Genomic DNA, 24,182 nt, shown 5'->3' with positions numbered 1-24,182 from the left:
GCAACTAAATCAGTTTTGAATAATACATTTAATAAGAATTTGAATCACCCAGTTAAATTTACACTCTGTTTTATAGAGTATTTTTGTTGCACATCACACAGAGGCGCAAACCACACACATGGAAGCATGCAAGGAGAGATGTTAGGCGATGGGGTGGTCAGAGTGTGCCGCAGCCCTGGGCTGAGAGGGGATCTGGGGGTGGGGTGGTACATTGCTTGGGGGACTACTTGCATCTCTCCTACAACTAGCTGCAATCTATGTCTGCAGCGGGACTCGAACAGGGACCCCATTTCCAAAGCCCAGGTCCTTATGGATGAGCAAGTAATGTGTTATAAACAGGTTAGTCATCATTCAGTAATCACAATACATATTACAGTTTTTGTTAAAATATAAAGGTTTGACAGCTGACCCAACAACATGCATTACAGAGAACCTACCATTCTTGATAACTAGTGAAGTGGAGCTAGAACTGGGGGGTCCAGAGGTTTCACTGGTCTCAGGGGTGGATGGTGTCGGTGGACTGCGATCCCAAGACCTGATGGGAGCTCTCTGAGAAGGTATGAAGGTGGTTGGCTGGGAACAATTCTGTAAGAGTGCAAATAACTTTAAACTGACAAAATAATGCATTCAAAATGATGAAATGAATAAAAATGAGGTCATATGTTTGTGCGTGTGGTGTGACAGAATTAACACACACAAAAAAAATACAGATTACATACTTCAGCTCCTTCCACAGATATTCAATAGGATTCAGATCAGGGTTCTTCAGAATAGTCCAGCATTTTCTTCTTAGCCATTCTGTTTTTTTAGTCATGTGTTTTGGTTCATTATCCTGACTAGACCTGTGGCTAATAGCAAGTTTTTGGACACTGGGCAGTGGGCAACACATTTTTCTCCAGGATGCCTGGATAGTCTTAAGATTTCAGTGTACCATGCACAGAATCAAGACGCACTATGCTGGATGCAGGCAATCCATAACCCAACCTCCTCCATGTTTCACAGTAGGTACAGTTTAACTGTATGGTTCTTTTTTTGCATCTGTAAACATAGCACTAATGGGACTTGCCAGTTATTTCAATTATTATTATGATCTTTTGATTTCTTTAACAGAAGAGTACCAACAATTTTGTCCACATGTATAACATGATACCACAATTAGAAGACTTTAAATTAATGGATGTCTGAAAGTATATAAATGGTGGACTGGCGTATGTAATTCTGACATGATCACTACTACATGCTACGTTTTAGGCACTTACTGTGAAAGATAAGGCTTTTCTCTTTTCCTTGATCCTCTTTATGGCATTCCTCACCTGAATGAGAAACGCTGTTTAAATCACAAGTTGACAAACCTTCATAACTCAAAGCAATTCCACCTGATAAACTGCTGCACTGGCTGACAGTGACGGTAAAGTGAATTGAATGTCAACCTACCTCACTGTTGTAAACAGCATAAACTAAGAAAATATACAGGCCCTGTGGAAAAGCAAATACATAATTTAGGAAACAATTGTGAGGAAAAAAAGATCACATCTTTCAGAGACTACTTCGGAGTGTCAGCTTGCAGCAGCCCATATTGTGTATATATAATGTAATATACCATATGAGTACGATACTTAGGGATGGTGGCCAATATATTAATTGCTGGTTTAAAAGTGAAGATGTTTAGTTTAAGTTATTTTATTTATAGTGGTTTAGCTTGGCTAGTCAGCCCATTATTATGGTAGCACCATGGCTGTTGGTTCACAGCAAGAAGCTTCTGGCTCAAGCGTTAGTGTGTGCAATTTAGACATCCTTGCTGGGCTTGTTATTTTCTTACCATTAAAGTTAACCAGTCTGATAGCGTTACTGTGAAGTAAAAGATCCCAAATTAGTTATTGGACCTTTTTCATCCAGATATACAAGGAAGAATTTGACTCGCTCATGTACAGTAGCAAATTCAGCCGAGTATATGCACTGTGTCAATGTTTAGATCAAATCAGTAATGAGATGAGCTTTTGTGTTTTATCATTTTCTCTGGACTTTAATGAATCTTTTTTTTCATCTTTCCATTTATATATGCACATTGACTTCCCTTGGTGAAAGTAGAGAGGTTCACAATCAGAATCAGAATCATATTTATTTGCCAAATATGTTCAAAAAAGACACAAGGATTTTTTATCCAATAATTGGAGTCGCTCTAGTACGACAACAGACAGTTCATTGACAGAGAACACTTTTGAGATATAAAGACACTGACAAAAAAAAAAACAGTCACTGAGTGATAAATGGTTGCTAGTTATCTGGTAATGCTGGTAAAAAAAAAAAAAAAAATTCACAATTGTGCAAAAAGATGCAGAGTTCTCTACCACTGAGAGCAGTTCAAATGACTAATATTGCAATACTCCGGTGCAAAGACCATTGTGCAAAGGGCGCAGAGACTTCAAGCGAGTAGTGCAATAATCTGGGACAATGTTGATTGTGCAAATGTTGCAGATACTCCTCAATCAGTGTGCAAATGGAGCAAATGCTACTATGGCATGAGTGGCCAGTATTGGTCAACAACAGATATGCAAATAGATATGCAAATAGTGCAGCATGGCGAGAATACTAGTGAGTGGACGAGTAATATATAATTGGCCCGACAGAAATATGACAACAAACTCAAGACAAAAAAATTGCCAGCATGTTGCAATGGAAGAAGTTGATTGCAAGAGGGAAGAAGCTGTTGGAATGTCTGCTAGTTCTAGTTTGCGTTGTCCAATACATTGAGCGCATTCTCTGAATTCCCTTTTCTGTTGAACTTTTATTCATTTATCGGAAAAGAAAACATCTATCCGTCCATTTTATTTCGCCGGTTGGGTCGCAGATCCCTGGCTAACCAAGAGACAGTATCTCCAGCGTCTATTGAGTCATCCCTCGAGGCTACTTCCGGTGGGACATGCCTGGAACATCTCACCAGGGAGGCATCCCGGATGTATATATATTTTATATTTATTTTACAATTGAAAACTCTCAAGGCACACCAACAAACAAAAATGTCACAAAAGGTGGATACATTAATTACTGTATGTACTTCCTGCCATCCAATCACTATGCCTCACTGGCATAAAAAGATGAAAAAAGATACATTATTTCTTGTAAATAAATAATTTTTTGGAGCAATTATGTAACATTTCATTATTTATACATTAGTGAGCTCATGGCTCACTAATGTGCCCAGGCACACTGGTTGAGGATCACTGGTCTATAGAGCTATGTCGATTACCAAGATATTATATATGCATCTAGTCTGACATCATTTTGATGGTAGATTTGAACATTATAGAGCATTATACATTGTGTGCTTTTTTTGTTTATTTTTCTAAATAGTCAATGCGAGTTACCATGAATGATTTGTTTTTTTATCATTAACAATGATATTACTCACCAACGGCTTTGGAGGCATATTACCCACTATAATAATGGGGATTTTATTCAACAAAATCACCATGGTGACTAGGTATGGGAATTGAAAACCAATTGTTTTTGAGAACCGTTTTCTATTAATTCAATTTCTAGAAATCATTTGTTTGCTTCCCAGACGATTCTGCTTATTGATTCATCTTAGACAAAAAAAACAAACAAAAAAAAAAGAACCAGCGCTTTAATTGACTGAGGTTAGGCTCCTGGTGAGGGGGTTTGAAGTGCCTCATACTTGGCCGTGATTGGGCTCACATCAAGGCGAGAATGACGGAAGGGTAATGAAGATTTAAAAAATGTCAGTGTTGAGAAACAGCCATCATGGGGAGAAAGGGAGGCTTGCCGCTGCCAAGCCCACACTAACAATCACTAACTGAGCTACTTTGAATCTTTGTGGGGGTGGCGGTTTCTAAAAAGTGGGTTTTAATTATTGTGTGGTGGGCATCTTGCAAAACCATGTCAAATGTTTTTTTTTTTTTTTTTTTTTTTTACAGAACAATTTTTTTGTTTTATGTCTGAATTAGTTTTGGAGTAAGTTCAATGCAAAAAACATACTGTAAATATTCCTAAATGTTAGTAGCCAAAGTGCCATATATTGGGAAATTTATACAATGGAATATATATCCATCCATCTATTTTCTGAGCCGCTTCTCCTCACTAGGGTCGCTTTTCAAGTAAAACATCCATCCATCCATCCATCCATTTTCTTCCATTTTCTGAGCCGCTTCTCCTCACTAGGGTCGCGGGCGTGCTGAAGCCAATCCCAGCAGTCATCGGGCAGGAGGCGGGGTACACCCTGAACTGGTTGCCAGCCAATCGCAGGGCACACACAAACAAACAACCATTCGCACTCACATTCACACCTACGGGCAATGTAGAGTCTCCAATTAATGCATGTTTTTGGGATGTGGGAGGAAACCGGAGTGCCGGAAAACCCACGCAGAAACCAGAAAACCAGAAAATCCACGCAGGCACGGGGAGAACATGCAAATTCCACACAGGCGGGGCCGGGGATTGACCCGGGTCCTCAGAACTGTGAGGCTGACGCTCTAACCAGTCGGCCAACATGTCACCTGGAGGGGGAAAAAAAAATAAAAAAAATAAAATAAAAATATATATATATATATATATATATATATATATATATATATATATATATATATATATATATATATATATATACGTATATGGTGGATTAAAAGAGAGCTGATATCCTTGCAGGATTGATGAAATTGAGAAGCTGTCCTTTGACTGTTCTCAGTAACAGTGTTTAAGTTGTTATATCAGGACGTTCAACAATCAATTAATCAACATATAATCTATTATCAAATTATCCAAATTACTATTTGGATAATTAATTAATCGTCTAGTTTTTTTGGTAGTGTCTGTAAGGTAAACGAGTCGCGCGCGGCTGTCACGACTCACTTTGATTGGCCCGTGAAGCCCAACAGACTTTGTGTGCGGACATGTGACTTTTTTGAGTTCTTTGATTGGTGAACTTGAGTCACTGTGCTAATCACGGTGGACTGGAGCAATGGCGCCAGATGTGGAAATCGAAAAGGAAAGTCTAAAAATAGATTGCGCATGCAACTATTGATAAATGGAATTAATGAACGGCATGTAGATTATTGTAACGGTGTAAAAGTACTGTTTCTTCTTAACAGAAATATGCAAGTAAACGTAAAATGTATCCTTCATTAAAACTACTCTGACAAGTTATTTTTTTCCAAAATGTTTTTTGAGTAAATGTTTACTGCGTAGTAAATGTAACGCAGTAAATGTAATGCGTTCCGACCCACCTCTGCTAATCACCCACCAAAACTTTGACATAAATTTTTATGTAAAAATGTGTTTTATGTATCTATTTACATAAATAAAAGTAATTATGTAAAGTGTTCATGCAATTCACATTTGAAAATAAAAAATAAATAAATAAAAACAAAAAAAAATTATATTATTAGGAATTCCCTATAGTGCATAAAGCATAAAAACCCTTTCTATTTTTGAAAGACATTAATTGTTTTTGTTCACTTGCTGCATGCTGTAAAGAATTAGGTGTTGGCTTAGTTTAAAAAAAAAAAAGGAAAATATGTAGCTATTTCCATGAATATTTTGAAGGTATTTCAATTCAGCTAATGTTGAGTACATGGTGCAAAACGTATCTAGCTAAGTAGAGATAAAGTTACAAATAACAGTGTAAATTGTTACTTTGTTTTAAATTGAGCAAATACTTCATGTTTTACAGTGTGGGGAGTGAGTGAGACGCTGTGTGGTGATGGTACGTGCAATTTCCACTGAGAGTTGGAATGTATCAGGCTCGCAACACAGTCCGGTAAAACAGGGCCTTTAGACAAGATGACAAACTCGTGTTCCTAAAACTCTGGTTAAATGGTTCGAGTACTTGATTGTTACCTGAAACACTGTGTTGAAAGGTAGGGGGGAAAAATATTTTTCTGTGCCCCACTAACAATTTCTTCACCTTCCACTTGCAGACTCTTCCTCACCCTCTTTGCTGCCTATCCAACTGTTTCTCAGTCACAGCGGACTCAGGACTGCGGGGAATCTTACGAGGTGGTGGCGGCTGTTTCACGCACATGTCAGAGATTTTTCTACAGGGATCTGGAAACTTGCCTGTTTTAGGAGGATGCAGCATTGTGCTCACACACACACACACACACACACACACACACACGTGTTTTGCTCTTGGCTGGTGGGGAAAATTGATAATCTAACGTGATGTGATTTGGCCAGCTTATACAGCGTTGACCAATGCACTGCTGCAATTGGCTCTTTTTTTCCCCCTAGTTTTTGTCAGGTCTCCATTTATTATTGTGTTATATCATGTTTTTGGAAGGTAAAAACCTGCAGGGGACCAAAACTGCCTTCTGAAAAAGTGCTGGGTACACTACATGTCTCCCCTGTACTCCCCATAAATAACGCCTACAGCTGTATTTATTGGAATGATTTGCACTTTGCTGTTTTACTTGAGAGGCGGAATGGTGGCCGACTGGTGAGAGCGTCAGCCTCACAGTTCTGAGGACCCGGGTTCAATCCCCGGCCCCGCCTGTGTGGAGTTTGCATGTTCTCCCCGTGCCTGCGTGGGGTTTCTCCGGGCACTCCGGTTTCCTCCCACATCCCAAAAACATGCATTAATTGGAGACTCTAAATTGCCCATAGGCATGACTGTGAGTGAGAATGGTTGTTTGTTGGATGTGCCCTGCGATTGGCTGGCAACCAGTTCAGGGTGTACCCCGCCTCCTGCCCGATGACAGCTGGGATAGGCTTCAGCACACCCGCGACCCTAGTGAGGAGAAGCGGCTCAGAAAATGGATGGATGGATGGATGGATGTTTTACTTGAAAAGTGGTTGTACTACCAGATATTTTGAATGGTATTTATTTGCCCACTGGATGTTTGGGATTTATTTTATTTTGTATTCATATTTAATTAATTTTATTGAGCGTTCTCTAAAAAATTATAATATTATGAGCAAATGGAAACAAGATAATAGAAAATCCCCAGTTATTTCATGTAATTTAATCTGATCCCAGTCAGCCAACATGCGTCACACCTACATCGGCCTTAGGAAGGCACGTCGGCCAGCAGTTGCTATACAGCTGACAAGCATCAGGTGAAAAGCGTGTTTCCCAACTTCATTGAACATCTCATCAAAGGTCTGTTTTGCTTCTTTGTTCTGCTTGGCTCAAGACTGACAATGTGAAGACTTCTCCAGGCTCATGCCATAACCAGCTTTGAATGTTGCATTAGCTAATGTTAAGAATTACTCGCAAATAAATTGTGGCCGGGGGAGGGGGGTGCTGATCGTGGTTTTCGAGACTTTAATACTGATCTTCAACCGCGGAGGGGAAGATTGGGGTGGAGGGTGCAAGATGTAAACAGTGGGTTTGCCACCTCTTTTTCTGGGGTGCCCGCGGCCGTCCCCTTGCTCCAGCTATGACATGGTTACATAGAGAATTATGATAGTTTCAGGCAAATGTAGACAGATGTGAGTCTGACAAAATACGCTTGTCTTTTTGTGTCCCATTTTCATTGTCAACTATAACGTTATTGTAATGATTCAAAAACATCTTTATTCGTGTCTTCCAGGTTCTGCTTCAAATGTTCGTTCTGCACACTGTTAATTTAAACCGCTCATTGAAGTTCCCCATGCTTGAGAAGAGATTTGTGGACCCCAGAGACACAGCATGAACGCTAGATAAGGGCAGCGCACGTTACTAGCCCGGTTAACCGACGTGCCTACGTGGCGGCCATGTTGGGAAGGTCGTCGTTCCCATAGAGGGCAATGCATTGACACTGAAATTAAGTCGTAAAGTGCTCATTTCTCAACCGATTTTCATAAGGATTACTGTTTAATCAACCCTAAATTGTACGCTATAAATTCACAACATTTTACAAAAAAGCAAAAACGTATATATTTACATGTTAAAGTTACTCCCAATTCCTTTGTCGTAATGGTACGATTTTTTACGCAGCCGAATACAGCACAATGAACCGGCATCCTTGGTCTTTTGGTTTTCTTGCCATCCACAGGTGGAAAAAAAACGTGTCGACTTTGACCTCTCTCGCTTAACGTCCCTGTGGGCACGAAGCTCAAAATGGGCATGTCGTATCTTCCTATACGTATCTGTGGCCGTCCCGCTCGGGACGCCCCGAACAGCGAGCCTGTATAACATTCGATGCTGTGTATTCAGTATATTGTACTTTATCAGATTTCTTAAACCATAAAAAGATAGATTAATAGTTAAGGAAGAAGCAGGTTGCTAAAGAGGGAGGGTAGTGGAGAGAATAAAAGCGGGAGTGTGGAAATTTCCTTCATTTGAAACATATGTTCGCCTACATTCTGGTCACACGCTTCGGTTTTCATCCACAGGCACATTAGACATTATGAATATGCAATAGTTTAGTACTGAAGTTAAACACAATATTTGATGCTTTCAATGGAATGTATTCACTTGCAAATTCAACATTCAGTGTCAAATATTCAATGTTTTCAGTTGCAAATTCAAGATTCAGTTGCAAAGTGAGTTGCACATTGAGTTGCAAATTCAACTTTGAGTCTATTTCTCAATCTTTCGTGCTCGCGCCTTTAAACGTCACTTCCGGTACAACCAGGCCGAAGCAATCAAGACAGGAGCGAGCCAGGAGTGGGACCACGAGGAGCTTTGCCCCCCTGCCAACCAATCTTTCTGTATGTGTTTTGGCTGTCAACATACACGGCCGTTGAAGGACTGCAGTTACTTTTCAAACTCAGTGAGGGACGTCATCCACGCTGTAATCGTGATGTCTATGATCCCAGTGCCCTACTTGTCAAAGGAGACTCTTTCGTCTCTCTCATCTAACAGTTTAGGTTTGGGTGGCGGGAGCTATGGTGTATGATCATTTTATGTGTGTATGTTTTATGTTTTGTTTTGTTTACAGTTTGTGTACATGACATTGAACAATTTGTTGTATGTCTTTGTTTGTATTTGCTTTTATTTGGCTTTGTACCTATCTATCGTCTGCCAGGTCAGCGTTGCAAGTGGGAATCTATTCTCAAGAGCCTTACCTGGATAAATCAGAATCAGAATCAGAATCATCTTTATTTGCCAAGTATGTCCAAAACACACAAGGAATTTGTCTCCGGTAGTTGGAGCCGCTCTAGTACAACAGTTTACAGAACACTATGGGGACATAAAGACATTGACAAAAAACAATTGTGCAAAAAGATGCAGAGTCCTCTAGCACTTAGAGCAGTTCGAATGACTAATATTGCAATAGTCCGGTGCAATGACCATTGTGCAAAGGGCGCTGAGACTTCACGGAGTGTATGCGGTTTAAAGTGACGAGTAGTGCGATCATCTGGGACAATGTTGGTTGTGCAAATACTGTAAATAAAAAAATAAACAGTACGATGAGTTTCTTTTTCACAAGGCATTGCACTCATCAGGGAGAGCCTTCTTTTCCCCAAATATGCATGAATATGTTTCTTGCTTAATAATGTGGAACATTCAGTAAGTTTCCTTCAATAAGTCTTATTGTAGCTACGGACCAAATAATCAAGCCTGTCTGAGATTCGTAAAAACTCAAATATTTACTAAACTTAAATCCTATAGTATTATAATTTGGAACGCAGTGTAATGTGCAGACAAAGGCATAGCCACAGTAGTTTTATCGTACACTGTCAGATCCAACCATTCTCTCCACTGCTTATTCTGTTCAGGGTCACAGGGAGATGGAGCCAGAGCCTATCCATCTATCCACTATTTTGTTCCGCTTATCCGAGGTCGAGTCGCAGGGGCAGTAGCTTTAGCGGGGAAGCCCAGACTTCCCTCTCCCAAGCCACTTCCTCCAGCTCTTTCGAGAGGATCACGAGGCATTCCCAGGCCAGCCAAGAGACGTAGTCTCTCCAGCGTGTCCAAGGGTCGTCCCCGGGGTCTCATCCCGGTGGGACGTGTCTGGAACACCTCACCAATGGAGGCGTCCAGGAGGTATGCTAATCAGAGGCCCGAGCCACCTCATGTGGCTTCTCTCAATGTGGAGGAGCAGCGGCTCTACTCTGAGACCCTCCCGGATGACCCAGCTTCTCACCCTATCTCTAAGGGAGAGACCAGACACCCTGCGGAGGAAACCCATTTTGGCCACTTGTATCCGGGATCTTGTTCTTTCAGTCACGACCCACAGCTCGTGATCATAGGTGAGGTTAGAAACGTAGATCGACCAGTAAATTGAGAGCTTCGCCTTTCGGCTTAGCGCCTTCTTCACCACAACGGACCGATACAAAGTCCGCATCACTGCAGACGCTGCACCGACCCGCCTGTCAATCTCCCGTTCCATTCTTCCCTCACTCGTGAACAAGACCCCAAGATACTTGAAATTAGCCACTTGGGGCAGGATCTCATCCTCTACCTGGAGAGGGCACACCACCCTTTTCAAACTGAGGATCATGGTCTCAGATTTGGAGGTGCTGATTCTCATCCCAGCCGCTTCACACTCGGCTGCGAACCGCTCCAGTGAGAGTTGGAGATCACGGCTTGATAAAGCCAACAGAACCACATCATCTGCAAAAAGATGCAATACTGATGCCACCAAGCCGGAACCCCACTATGCCTCGACTGCGCCTAGAAATTCTGTCCATAAAAGTTCTGAACAGAATTGGTGACAAAGGGCAGCCTTGGCGGAGTCCAACCCTCACCGGAAACGAGTCCGACTTACTGCCAGCAATACAGACCAAACTCTGACACTGGTCGTACAGGGACTGAACAGTCCGTATCAGGGGGTTCGGTACCCCATACTCCCGAAGCACCCCCCACAGGACTTCCCGAGGGTCCACAAAACACATGTAGACTGGTTGGGCGAACTCCCATGCACACTCGAGGACCCTGCCGAGGGTGAAGAGCTGGTCCACTGTTCCACGGCTAGGATGAAAACCACATTGCTCCTCCTGAATCTGAGATTCAACTTCCAGACTGACCCTTCTCTCCAGCAGTCCTGAATAGACCTTACCAGGGAGGCTGAGGAGTGTGATCCCCCTGTTGTTGGAACACAACCTCCGGTCCCCCTTGGGGGACCACCACCCCAGTCTGTCAATCCAGAGGCACTGTCCCTGATGTCCACGCAATGTTGCAGAGGCGTGTCAACCGGGACAGCCCTTCAACATCCAGAGCCTTTAGGAACTCCGGGCGAATCTCATCTACCCCTGGGGCCTTGCCACCAAGGAGCTTTTTAACCACCTCGGTAACCTCAGCCCCAGAGATAGGAGAGCCCGCCTCAGAAACCCCAGACTGCTTCCTCATGGGAAGGCATGCCGGTGGAATTGTGGAGGTCTTCGAAGTATTCTCCCTACCAACTCACAATGTCCCAAGTCGAGGTCAGCAGCACCCCATCCACACTAGACACAGTGTTGATGGTGCACTGCTTCCCCCTCCTGAGGCTCCGGATGGTAGACCAAAATTTCCTCGAAGCCATCCGGAATTCGTTCTGCATGACCTCGCCAAACTCCTCCCATGTCCAAGTTTTTGCCTCAGCGACCACCAAAGCTGCATTCCGCTTGGTCAGCCGGTACCCATCAGCTGCCTCAGGAGTCCCACAGGCCAAAAAGGCCTGATAGGACTCCTTCTTCAGCTTGACGGCATCCCTCACTACTGGTGTCCACCAACGGGTTCGGGGATTGCTGCCACGACAGGCACCGACCACCTTACGGCCACAGCTCCGGTCGGCTGCCTCGGCAATGGAGGCGGGGAACATGGTCCACTCGGACTCAATGTCCCCCGCCTACCCTGAGACGTGGGATAAATTCTGCTGGAGGTGGGAATTGAAACTCCTCCTAACATGGGATTCTGCCAGATGTTCCCAGCAGATCCTCACAATACGTTTGGGCCTGCCAGGTCGGACCGGCATTTTCCCCCACCATCAGCGCCTACACACCACCAGATAGTCTGATGACACTACCACAAAGTTGATCATCGAACTGTGACCTAGGGTGTCCTGGTGCCAGGTGCATGACACCCTTATGCTTGAACATGGTGTTCGTTATGGACAATCCATGGTGAGCACAGAAGTCCAATAACTTCTGTGTCCCACTATAACTTCTGTGCTCGCTATTTTTGTTTAAACTTGTTAAGTTTTTTGTTTAAACTTGTTAAGTTTAAACCTCTTTTTGGATGATATTGTCATGAATACTATTCAGTATTCAGTCGTGACCTAATTCACTATTTTCTTGGTCTGTGACTCTGAAAGTGTTTTGGTCCAAGGTAAATACAGACTGGCTTAGTATCCTCCTCCTTCTGACATGAGGAAGAACTCCTACTGTCTTGTTACTTGCCCTCAGCTGGACACATGCCGTAAATCTAAATTAACAAGCCGCTCTCTGGGGGTCACGCAGGGGCTAGCTTTTGATTAATTAAAGATCAGAGGAGGGTGGACAGGTGGTTGAGGGGAAAAAAATGAGCAAAGACAGAGAGAGACTGTGGAAAATAAAATCAAAACAGGTCCTGAAGAAAAAAAAAACTCAGAGTGAGAAGAGAAAGGAAGTGGCTGCTACGTAATCTGGGGAGGAAAGCTATTAAGGTAGATATGATATGAGCTGACTGGAGTCTCTCACACGTATGCATTATCCACATACAGTACTTGCAGTTATATGCTTGATCCTCAGCGGATGTTATCACGTTCGAAAATTCTCTCTTTCTTTTTTTGTACACTTGCTTTCCTACTGACAATATAACATTTTCTAAAATTGCTGTTTTTAGGGAAATTATTTAAGCTACCTCAACCAGGATGTAAGGTGAGGGAGGGTTAAATAAAACTCATCTCATGGACCTAGCCCATGCATCCAATCCAAAAGTGAGTGCCAGCAAGTTCTGTTAAAGTGCAACCAAGGAGGAGGAAAAAATACATCTTGTAAATTTGAGAGTCTTGTCAACAAGCCTTACAATGAATGAATGAATGAATTAACAAAATGCAAAGTACGTGAAATCAGGCTTCAAAATAGTCAAGAATTGAGCCCTTCTTTTAGCTTGCAGATACTGTGGGCGTGTTGCTGAGAGCTCTGAAAATCCTGCCTCGCCTCTCAATCAAACGTACCACCTTCCTTCTCCCACGGCTACTTTCCAGCTATCACATGCTTTCACGGGCTGCAGAAAAGCAGCCTCTGAGCCGGCATAATGACAATAAGCCGTGGCCGCCAGGACAATTTTCCCTCCTTTGAAATTCAGCAAACAAAGCGCTTCTGTGGTCGCAGAATAGTTCTACATAAGCGGCCAAAGCCACGCGATGCTCTCCGGTCCACCTCGATGAATTGTCCCGTCCTCCTCCTCGCCCAGCGAGGGAAGGAGGCTGTGAGGCTAATGGCACTATGTTGTTGTGCTAGACCTCCAGCGGCTTCTCTAACTGCTGGCAGTGGGCCACGGGGCGGTGGATCGTGTCCCTTTTGTGTTGCTGCCTGGCAACACAACGTGCATGGGTGCCAGACGGCAAGACGTGTCGCCCAAATAACAGAAAGCACATTACACTTCACTCAAGTTGTGGGCACAGTTTCATGGCTAATTCCACACTATACTGGTAGAACTAGGTGAAGTTATTTGTGAACATCCATCCATCCATTTTCCTTACCGCTTATCCTCATCTAGGGTCGTGGGCGTGCTGGATCCTATCCCAGCTGACTCTGAGCGAGAGCCGGGGTATACCCTGAAATGGTTGCCAGCCATTCGCAAGCCACATATAGAAAGAAACATTGGCAATCACATTCACACCTACGGGCATTTTAGAGTCTTCAATTAACCTACCACGCACGTTTTTGCGATGGGTTGAGGAAACTGGAGTACCCGGAGAAAACCCACAAGCACAGGGAGAACATGCAGACTCTATACATGGGAGGGCGGATTTGAACCCTGGTCCTCAGAACTGTGAGGAAGATGTGCTGACCAGTTGGTCACCATCCATCCATCCATCCATCCATCCATTGTCTGAGCCGCTTCTCCTCACTAGGGTCGCGGGCGTGCTGGAGCCTATCCCAGCTGTCATCGGGCAGGAGGCGGGGTACACCCTGAACTGGTTGCCAGCCAATCGCAGGGCACATAGAAACAAACAACCATTCTCACTTACAGTCATGCCTACGGGCAATTTAGAGTCTCCAATTAATGCATGTTTTTGGGATGTGGGAGGAAACCGGAGTGCCCGGAGAAAAGCCACGCAGGCACGGGGAGAACATGCAAACTCCACACAGGCGGGGCCGGGGATTGAACCCGGGTCCTCAGAACTGTGAGGCTGACGCTCTAACCAGTCGTCCACCGACAGAACCCAGGGCAACATCTAAAGAACTGTAGTCCTCCCTTGGCTCAGTTAAGTTTAGTGTTCATGACTCAACAGTAAGGAATTGACTGGGCAAAAATGGCACCCATGGCAGAGTTCCAAGGCGTAAACCACAGCTGACAGAAAGGAACATAAAGGCTCGTCTTACTTTTGCAGACTAACCATCTGAATGATTGCTAAGACTTTTGGGAGAATATTGAGTGGATTGACGAGACGAAAATTAAACTTTTTGGCAGATGTGAGGTGCCACGGTGGACGACTTCGGACTTCTTAGGACCTGGGTTCAAATCTTGCCTCGCCTGTGTGGAGTTTTCATGTTCTTCCCGTGCCTGTGTGGGTTTTATCCGGGTACTCTGGTTTCTTCCCACATCCTACAAACATGCATGATAGGTTAATTGAAGACTTTAGATTGCACGTAAGTGTGAACATGAGTGCGAATGGTTGTTTGTTTATATGTGCCCAGTTCAGGGTGTAACCCGCCTCCTGCCCGTAACCCGCGTGAGGATAAGCAGTTCAGAAAATGGATGGATGAATGGAAAGTGTGTGTCTCCTTAAATTGAACACAGCATTTCAGAAGAATAACATCATACCAGCAGTCAAACATGGTGGTGGAAGTGTGATGGTCTTGGTCTGATTTGTTATTTCAGGACCTGGACGACTTGCTGTGATTGAGGAATTCTGCTGTTTAACAGAAAATCCTGAAGTAGAATGTTTGATCATTAGTTCATGACCTCAAGTTGAAGTGCACTTGGGATCTGCAGCAGGACACCAATCCGAAACACACCAACCAAAAGTCATTTTCTGAATGGCTTTTTTTTAAAAAAAAAAAAAAAAAAAAAAAAAGGTTTTGGAGTGGCTTCATTGAAGTCCGGACTTGAATCTAATTATAATTCTGTGTGTTCATTTTCGAAAACCCTCCAGTGTTGCTGAATTATAATGATTCTGCAAGGAAGAGTGGGCCAAAACATCTCCAAAGAGATGTAAAAGACTCATTGCCAGTTATAAAAAAGGCTTGATTTCGGTTGTTGCTGCTGAGGATGGCCCAACCCAGCTATGAGGTTTAGAGGGCATTTTCTTTTTTTTTTTTTTTTTTTTTTTTACAAAAGCCCAGGTGGATTTGAATATTGTTTTTCTTTAATCAATAAAATCACCATTTAAAAACTGCATTTTAAGATTTCTTGGGTCACCTTTGTCTGATATTTACATTTATTTTGAAACATTGTATTGGGGGAAAGTCTTGATGAAAAGATGTGTTTTTTAGGGTTGGGGGATTGCGTATATCAGAAGGAAGAGAATCCAGAGGGTGGGAACTGCTACACTAAACGCTCTGTTCCAGAATGTCCACAGCCTAGTGCAAAGGACAGAAAGGAGACTGAGGTTCATGAATGACGTGTGCAGGTAAAGAAGCTCTTAAAGTTATTGGGGGAGTGGAGCATGGAGGGATTTGTAGGTGAGGAGGAGGACTTTGTAAGAAATGTGGAACTTGTTAAGAATGATGTGATTGTTTGATTTTGGCCTGTTGCCACAGGTTTTGTTGATCAAGAGCGATTACATATTTTTCAAGCCTGTCAGAATGTTTTATTGTAAATGTCATTCTAACGCTATGATGTCTTCTCATCGCTGTTGTTGATGAGGCCGATGACTGTGGTGTCATTTGCCAACTTCAGGAGTTTGACAGCGGGATGCATTGAAGTGCAGTCTTTCATGTAAAGAGGAAAGAGCAGTGGAGAAAGGACCAATCATTGGTAGGCCCCTATACTGATGGTACCTGTTGATGAGGTGGTTTCCACTAGCCTCATCTGCTCTGTTCTTCCTCAGAAAGCTGTGACTCCACTAGCAGATTGCAGGAGAAATGCTGAGCTGAGGAGTTCAAGGACGATGGTGTTGAATGCAGACCTGAGGGACATGAAAAAGATCCTCGTGTAGGTCCCTGCTCTGTTGAGGTGTTCCAGCATGAAGTGCAGCTCCATGGTGCAGCACTATATTGGCATGACCTGGAGCTGAACACATTCAAGACCGTAGCGATGATCGTGGACTTCAGGGAATCCTATGCCACGACTGTCCCTCACATTCATATCCTATTTGCTCGAAAGACAAACTGCAGGGTGTCCAGCACGTGCCCTGTGACGTTCTTCAGGTGATATAACACCAAGGCGTTCAAAGGACTTCATGACCACCCACAGATGACAGAGTGACAGGCCTTTAGTCATTCAGTATTGCAATTTTAATAGCTGGGATAGGCTAGAATATTGTAATTTCAAGTTTCTTGGGGACTGGGATGATGGTGCAGTGTTTGAAGTAGAATGGGACTGCACACAGTTCTAGAGAACTATTGAAGAGCTACATGAAAACTGGAGACAGCTGATCAGCTAAGAGTGTCAAACTTGTTTTCTTCATGGGCCATATTGTCCAGGCTTTGCCAGTTTCTCAGCAAAAAACAGTCTGATTGAAGATTTCAGTGTCTGTCTTCCAGGCAGGCGGGGTTTCTTGTGTATATAATGCCAGAGAAAGCAGGGTGGGAAAACCTCTCAAGATTATGCAGAGAATGGTCTGGATCGCTTGTAAGTGGTGGAAGTTACCAGCTGATCAGCTTGTAACGGCTGGCTCCTCAACGTAGGGTTTGAGCTTCTACACTAAGTATCATTGAGTCATAAGGGAATAAAATTGCTAATATTCAAATTAGTAGCTATTTTTACATGGTGCAAATCGGCAATATACAGGCCAATGTCCTTGTACTTTCATTTGATTTTTTTGCTTAAATCTAGAACTTTAAATCTTCCCTGCCAATCTCAAAACATGCATATTGCAAACTAGGTATTTTTGCAATTTAATGGGAAAGCACAGGTCATCAATTTGCAGATTGTTGAACAAAACATACCAAAAAAATGAAACTTTGCTTACTTGGAAGGCATTGAGAGCGCTGAAGATATAGGCAATTACAACAGACAGGTGGACCAGTACTCCACAGAGCCAGGTTAGGCCCAGAACAGGCAGGAGAATGAGAACTGGTCGAGTCACAGCCCTGGAAGCAAGGTAGAAAGTGCACTAATTAATAAACTAAAAGCAGGTCTAATATTATTTAAAGCCTTTCAAAATGGCCCAAATATTCTTTGTTATGGCAACATTTGATGCCTCAGTAGTAATAATAATGATGATTTCTGTTTTTTTCCATTTTACACACTTCCTATTATACTGTAGAAAAAACGACAAATGTTTCTGATGTATTTGGAAGTTTTCTTGTAAAATACATATTTAAATCATCGATATCTTCTCTGAATAGTTACCCATGTTCATGCCCTGAACATTTTTTATTTTTTTTGCAATCAGTTTTTCAATAATTGTGGAGCGTATACATCCCCTCGTTATTGAATCTCTGCTTTTTGCAGATGATGTGGCTCTGTTGGCTTCATCAAGCCGTGATCTCCAACTCTCACTGGAGCGGTTCGCAGCCGAGTGTGAAGCGGCTTGGATGAGAATTAGCACCTCCAAATCTGAGACCATGGTCCTCAGTCGGAAAAGGGTGGAGTGCTCTTTCCTGGACGATCCTGCTCCAAGTGGAGGAGTTCAAGTATCTTGGGGTCTTGTTCACGAGTGAGGGAAGAATGGAACGGGAGAACGACAGGCGGATCGGTGCAGTGTCCGCAGTGATGCAGACTTTGTATCAGTCCGCTGTGGTAAAGAAGGAGCTCAGCCAAAAGGTGAAACTCTCAATTTACCGGTCAATCTACATTCCTACACTCACCTATGGGCACGAGCTGTGGGTCAAGAACAAGATGAAAGAAGGAAAGATCCCGGCCGAAATGAGTTTCCTCCGCAGGGTGTCCGGGCTCTCCCTTAGAGATAGGGTGAGAAGCTCGGTCATCCGATGCTCCTCCATATCGAGAGGAGCCAAATGAGGTGGCTGGGGCATCTGATTCGGATGCCTCCCGGACGCCTCCCCGGTGAGGTGTTCCGGACAGCTCCCACTGGGAGGAGACCCAGGACACGCTGGAGAGACTATGTCTTTTGGCTGGCCTGGGAACGCCTCGGGATCCCTTCAGAAGAGCTGGATGAAGTGGCTGGGGAGAGGGAAGTCTGGGCATCCCTGCTATAGCTACTGCCCCCTCCACCCGACCTCAGATAAGCGGTAGAAAATGGATGGATGAACACATCGCCTAACCATTTTAATGGATGTGGCAAAAAACTGTTTCTTTTGTTCAGACCACTATTGTTGTCACATTGCTGCACCTGGGGAGGAGATTGAGTTTTTAGATAGTGCTGTATCTCCAAGGACAAAGCCAGAACTCACTTTACTCTCTATTATGTTCAAAATTCGTTTCTATCTCCAGAGTGCACATAACACTCTTATGCTGGCACAGACTTTTAGCCTGTTTGTGAAGGAATGAAAACACACAATTACAGTGGGGATGGCGTCGTGGTATGTTCCATGTTGTGCTGAAGGACATTTGGCTGAATGGTAGAACAGAATATAGCGTCTCCACAGCCATTAGACTCAGCAATATGTCCTGAGTTGTATGCTAATTGCTAAATAAATCAATAAATAAATGTTGGGGCTGTGTTCAGGGCTCCCGGTAGGGTAGATAAGATGTTCCACACCAAACTCCTCTACGCATGACTTTATGGACCTTGCCATTCCAAACTGTTCCCACAAATATTATACAAATCCAAAGGTTTTTATAGGATCACCCCCCTACCTAAACCCCAAATACTACTATGTTTTAAGAAAGCGAACAGGCTCATTTGTGTTAAGTGCAAGTCGGGTCATTTTATAAATCACCGCACCACAACTCACACCAAATGAATGAATGAATAAATAAATAAATAAATAATCTAAACGAAGCAGGGATTATTCAGAGGTCTAGGATGTGTGAAATTATTTTATTTTACATATATTTCCTGAGTTTTGTGTATACTGCATATTTATAGTATACTGTGTTCTGCTATAGTTACTAGTGACTTGTTTGTTTATATGTGCCCTGCGATTGGCTAGCAATCAGTTCAGGGTGTTCCCCGCCTCCTGTCCGATGATAGCTGGGATAGGCTCCAGCGCTCCCCCTTGTGAGGATAAGCGGCTCAGAATGGATGGATGGATTAAGAATGGCCATGAAAATTGTATTTAACCTGTATGTTTGCTTGCCAGAACTGGATCACAGGTAGCCCCCTAAAACTTTGTGGCAAAGGTGTGACAATATTGTGAAAATCCCCAAATAGTACTGTCATCATGTAACCATAATGAAACTGCTGCTTAGCTTCTATAGCCTGCAGCCTAAAACATAGGTGCAATAGGTTTCTTGATTTCACAAGACATCTTTTGTGTGTCTAAATCCAGAAGTGTTTCATTGTAATTTAACAAAAAGCTACTTTCTTCAAAAACGACCATTCACTAAATTCTGACAATAACTTGACCTTTCTATTCACTCTTTACCTCATAACTTAGAGTTAAGGCACTGTTTGTGTGTTTCTGGTTGGCCCTAACATAAATAACACAGTTAGCGTTAAGTGTTATACATGAAGAGTATGTTGTACTGGGACCAGGTGTTAAGCTGATAAGGTTGAACAACTCCCACAGCTCTTAATCTCTCCACTGTCTCTATTGAACATAGTTTGAGGGAATAACAAGGAAACATCATCTTTGTGTGTCTAAGGGTTTGTTCTTCCCTGGAAGGAAGACATACACATAGTGCACACACAAGTGGGACAAGAAAAATAATGTCAGGGATAAATTGCATTTCTATTGTAGCTTACCAGGTGAGGTCAAAGGTCTGCATTTTTGATGCTGCGCTTGGACTGAGCATCTTAGCACGACGACGGGCGCTGGAAACAGTCACCATGACAACCCGACACAACACAACTGAATTGACCTGCAAGTGGATGACAGCATTAGCATCGTCTCAAAAAAAAGAAAACTGATTACATAGCTCCACTTGGCCTCAAGCAAACATTGAGAGACACGAGAAGGCTTGCCTTCTTACGAATACTCCAACAGGTGCACAATCTTTTGTGCCTTCTGCAGTGATCACTTTTTTTTATATTAATCTTTAATAATTTCTGAAACTCAGTCTAAAAAGATTTTGCATTCGGGGTCAAAGGCAGAGAATTATCATAGAGCCTTAGAGCAGTACATAGAACACCCACAAATACATATCTATTGCAGGCATCTTTCACTCTCTCACCTCTTTTTCATGCAATACAAAGGAAATCTAGCCTATAGCAAATATAATCACACAATTTCCAAAATAATTACTGATATCACATACCCATGCACAGAATGAAACAGACACGCATGCACACGCACGCACGCACACGCACACACAGGTGCACACACAAAGATGTATAAATTCTTGGGGATTAAATGGAACCACATACCGCCAAAACAAATATCACAGGTCCCACAAAAGACCAAATTGTGCCAGTCTTTAGATTGAGCCAGCAGTGTCCATCGGCCTTGTACTCATTCACTGTAGCTGACAGTGTCACAACAACTATTAGAACAGGTAGTCCTGCAAAACAATTCAATAAAAGCACATTAAGCATGGCTGTGGTGTTAGAATAAAATATGCAACATGTTTAAAGACATATTTACAGAACAGTGACTGCCTTGGGATCTCATGATTGGACTATTTAGTCTGTTCTTCATCGCCAAGCCTATTTTGTCTAACACTCAGCACATCTGCATGGAGAGCTACAGGAAACATCTCAATCTTGTTGTGCTTATTCACATTCTGTTCTCTTTTCCTCATGCGATATAACACATAGTGACACAATTAGGGACATGAACATGGACAGCTGCAGGATGTTTTACAAAGGCTGCAGACTGGGTTAAGGTTGCCATAAAACAACAATTTCAAAAAAGCATGTCTTTTCACATTATGCATGTTAATACTCACTTTGCACTATACATTTCTAAGTAGATTTTGTAGGTTTGTGTAAGCACGATCAAAGCTACAACCACTTATTTACTATTATTATGATTATTATTATTATTATTTTAGTGCTCTGGCAAATTATGATGTACGAGTACTCTAAAGGAGACTTTTCTGTCTCTCACCACCTCCTCCAATCGGACTGGGAGGACTACGAGATGTTCCCAAACCAGATGTGAGACATGAGTCTGTCCACCATTTCCCAGTTTTGCCCTACGTTCTCATCCAGGTTCGACATGCCCGAACATCTCACCCAGTAAGGGTTCAGGAGGTTTCTGAAATAAATGCCTAGGCATGCTCAAATGCCTCCTCTCAATGTGGAAGAGTAGTGGCTCTCTTCAGACTGCATCCTGAATGATCAAGGTCCTTGCATTATCTTGATGGTCGAGCCTCAACATGCTGCAGAAACAAAAAATATTTCCAATACTTCTGGAAGAGTCCAAGCCTAAGCTCAGGTTATACAGTGAGCGAATGGCTTATAGAGAGAGCCCCTGGGTCCCATCCTCCTGGAGCACCTCAACAGAACACTACAAGGGGTGCCCCTTGTCGAATGCCTTCCAAATCCACAATGTACAGTACATGTGAACTGGTCGGCTCCCATGCAGCTTCCAGTATCATGGCAAGGGTACAGTACTTGGCCAGATTTATGTAGAACAGAATAAAAGGTCACACTGTCAGTGCCAACATACTGTAAATGTGAAAGTCTCCCAGTAGAACAAGACCTCCTTCCACCTTCCTCCACCACCTTCCAGTGCTTTACCAAGGGACTCTAAAGACATACAGTATAGCTACTATGAATTGCTGTTTGCCATGTAAACGTCAGATCCAGTTCCTGACCCTGAAGGCATGGGGAACAAATCCTCACGTTCACCGGTAATGGCACCAACTTGTGACAAGGGAGCATTAATAACCCACAACTCACTGTTACCTCTCTTTGGTGGCAAGTATGTGCAGAGTGAAATCAAACCCCTCTCAACTTCCAAAGTCTAGGCTGTAAGTAGTAATAATAGTGAGTAGCTTGAACATCGACATGCGATCTCGCTTCCCAGCACATATATACTGCATATGGAATGGTGTGAGACTGGTTAGCACATCCGCCTCACAGTTCTGAGGACACGGGTTCAAATCCGGCCTCGGCTGTGTGGTGTTTACATGTTTTCCCCATGCCTGTGTGGGTTTTCTCCGGTTACTCTGGTTTCCTCCCACATCCCAAAAACATGCATGATAGTTGATTAAAGACTCTAAATTCCCCATAGGTGTGAATGTGAGTCAGAACGGAAGTTTGTTTCTATGTGCCCTGCGATTGGCTGGCGACCAGTTCAGGGTGTACCCCGCCTCTCGCCCAAAGTCAACTGGGATAGGCTCCAGCACGCCCGCGACCCTAGTGAGGATAAGGGATACAGCAAATATATATATATATATATATATATATATATATATATATATATATATCAAGGAGGCCCGAAAGGAAAAGGACAAAACACATTACACTTCAGGGAAGATTTCTTTTTTTTCACATTGTTGCATGCTATACTGATAGTATTAATCCATCCATCCATTCTCTAAATAGCTTATCATTTTCCATGTCACGGGGTGCTGGAGCCTATCCCAGCTAACTTTGGGCAAATGGTGGATTATACCTTGAAGTGGTCGCCAGCCAGTAAATGGGCACATATACTGACGAGACGGACAACCATTCAGACTCACTTTCACACCATCACTGAGTGGGAACTGAACCCACGCAATGGGTCAGGTAATGAATGAGGAAGTGGCCATACCTAAATTAATATTGAAACTATTCACGTGACCATAATCAACATGCGTGCGTAATTCTGACTGACATGGACGCGTGAGCATGATTGACATGTAGGCATGAGCGTGATTGACATGCGCGTGTGAGCGTGATTGACATGTGTGCATGAGCGTATCCCTCCTGGAAGCCGTCACCTTATTGTGGTGGATGGGTTTGTGTGTCCCAATGATCCTCGTAGCTAAGTTGTCTGGGGCTTCACGCCCCTGGTAGGGTCATCCATGGCAAACAGGTCCTAGGTGAGGGACCAGACAAAGCAAGGCTAAAAGACTCCTATGATGAAAAATAAATGGATTGAGGTTTCCCTTGCCTGGATGCGTGTCACCGGGGCCCCCCCTCTGGAGCCAGGCCTGGAGGTGGGGCTCGAAGGCGAGTGCCTGGTGGCTGGGCCTGCACCCACGGGCCCGGCCGGGCACAGCCCGAAAGGGTAAGATGGGTCCCCCATCCCATGGGCTCACCACCTATGGGAAGGGCCACAGGGGTCAGGTCCAGTGCGAGCTGGGCGGTGGCCGAAGGCAGGGACCGTGGCGATCCAATCCCTGGCTACAGAAGCTGGCTCTAGGGACATGGAATGTCACCTCTCTGGCACGGAAGGAGCCCGAGCTGGTGTGTGAGGTCGAGATGTTCAAACTAGATATATTCGGACTCGCCTCCACACACAGCTTGGGCTCTGGTACCAGTCCTTTCGAGAGGGATTGGACTCTCTTCCACTCTGGAGATGCCCACGGTGAGAGCAGGTGTGGGTATACTTATTGCCCCCCGGTTCGGCGCCTGTACGTTGGGGTTCACCCCGGTGGATGAGAGGGTAGCCTCCCTCCGCCTACGGGTGGGGGTACGGGTCCTGACTGTTGTTTGTGCCTATGCCTAGCAGTTCAGAGTACCCACCCTTTTTGGAGTCCTTGGAGGGGGTGCTGGAGAGCATTCCCGCTGGGGACTCCATCGTTCTGCTGGGGGACTTCAATGCTCACGTGGGCAATGACAGTGAGACCTGGAAGGGCGTGATTGGGAGGAACGCCCCCCCCCCCGTTCAGAACCCGAGCTGTGTTCTGTTATTGGACTTCTGTGCTCATCACGTATTGTCCATAATGAACACCATGTTCAAGCCTAAGGGTGTCCACACGTGCACTTGACAGCAGACACCGTAGGTTGCAGTTCAATGATCGACTTTGTGGTCGTGTCATCGGACTTGCGGCCGCATGTCTT

The 24,182-nt window shown here is 43.8% G+C and overlaps 1 protein-coding gene across 1 annotated transcript in view; it reads right to left on the bottom strand.

Moving 5' to 3' along the window:
* The window catches only part of adgrd2 (adhesion G protein-coupled receptor D2), a 68,750-nt gene that overhangs the window by 3,528 nt on the left and 41,040 nt on the right, over positions 1-24,182 (bottom strand). The window contains 6 exon segments of the mRNA XM_061671081.1: positions 438-585; positions 1,260-1,313; positions 1,435-1,476; positions 17,148-17,268; positions 19,992-20,107; positions 20,613-20,746. Coding sequence (XP_061527065.1) covers positions 438-585; positions 1,260-1,313; positions 1,435-1,476; positions 17,148-17,268; positions 19,992-20,107; positions 20,613-20,746 — 615 coding nt within the window.

This window comes from Phycodurus eques, chromosome 3, assembly GCF_024500275.1.
Source record: "Phycodurus eques isolate BA_2022a chromosome 3, UOR_Pequ_1.1, whole genome shotgun sequence".
NCBI classification, from domain to species: domain Eukaryota; kingdom Metazoa; phylum Chordata; class Actinopteri; order Syngnathiformes; family Syngnathidae; genus Phycodurus; species Phycodurus eques.
This window is presented reverse-complemented; position numbering and strand designations above follow the sequence as displayed.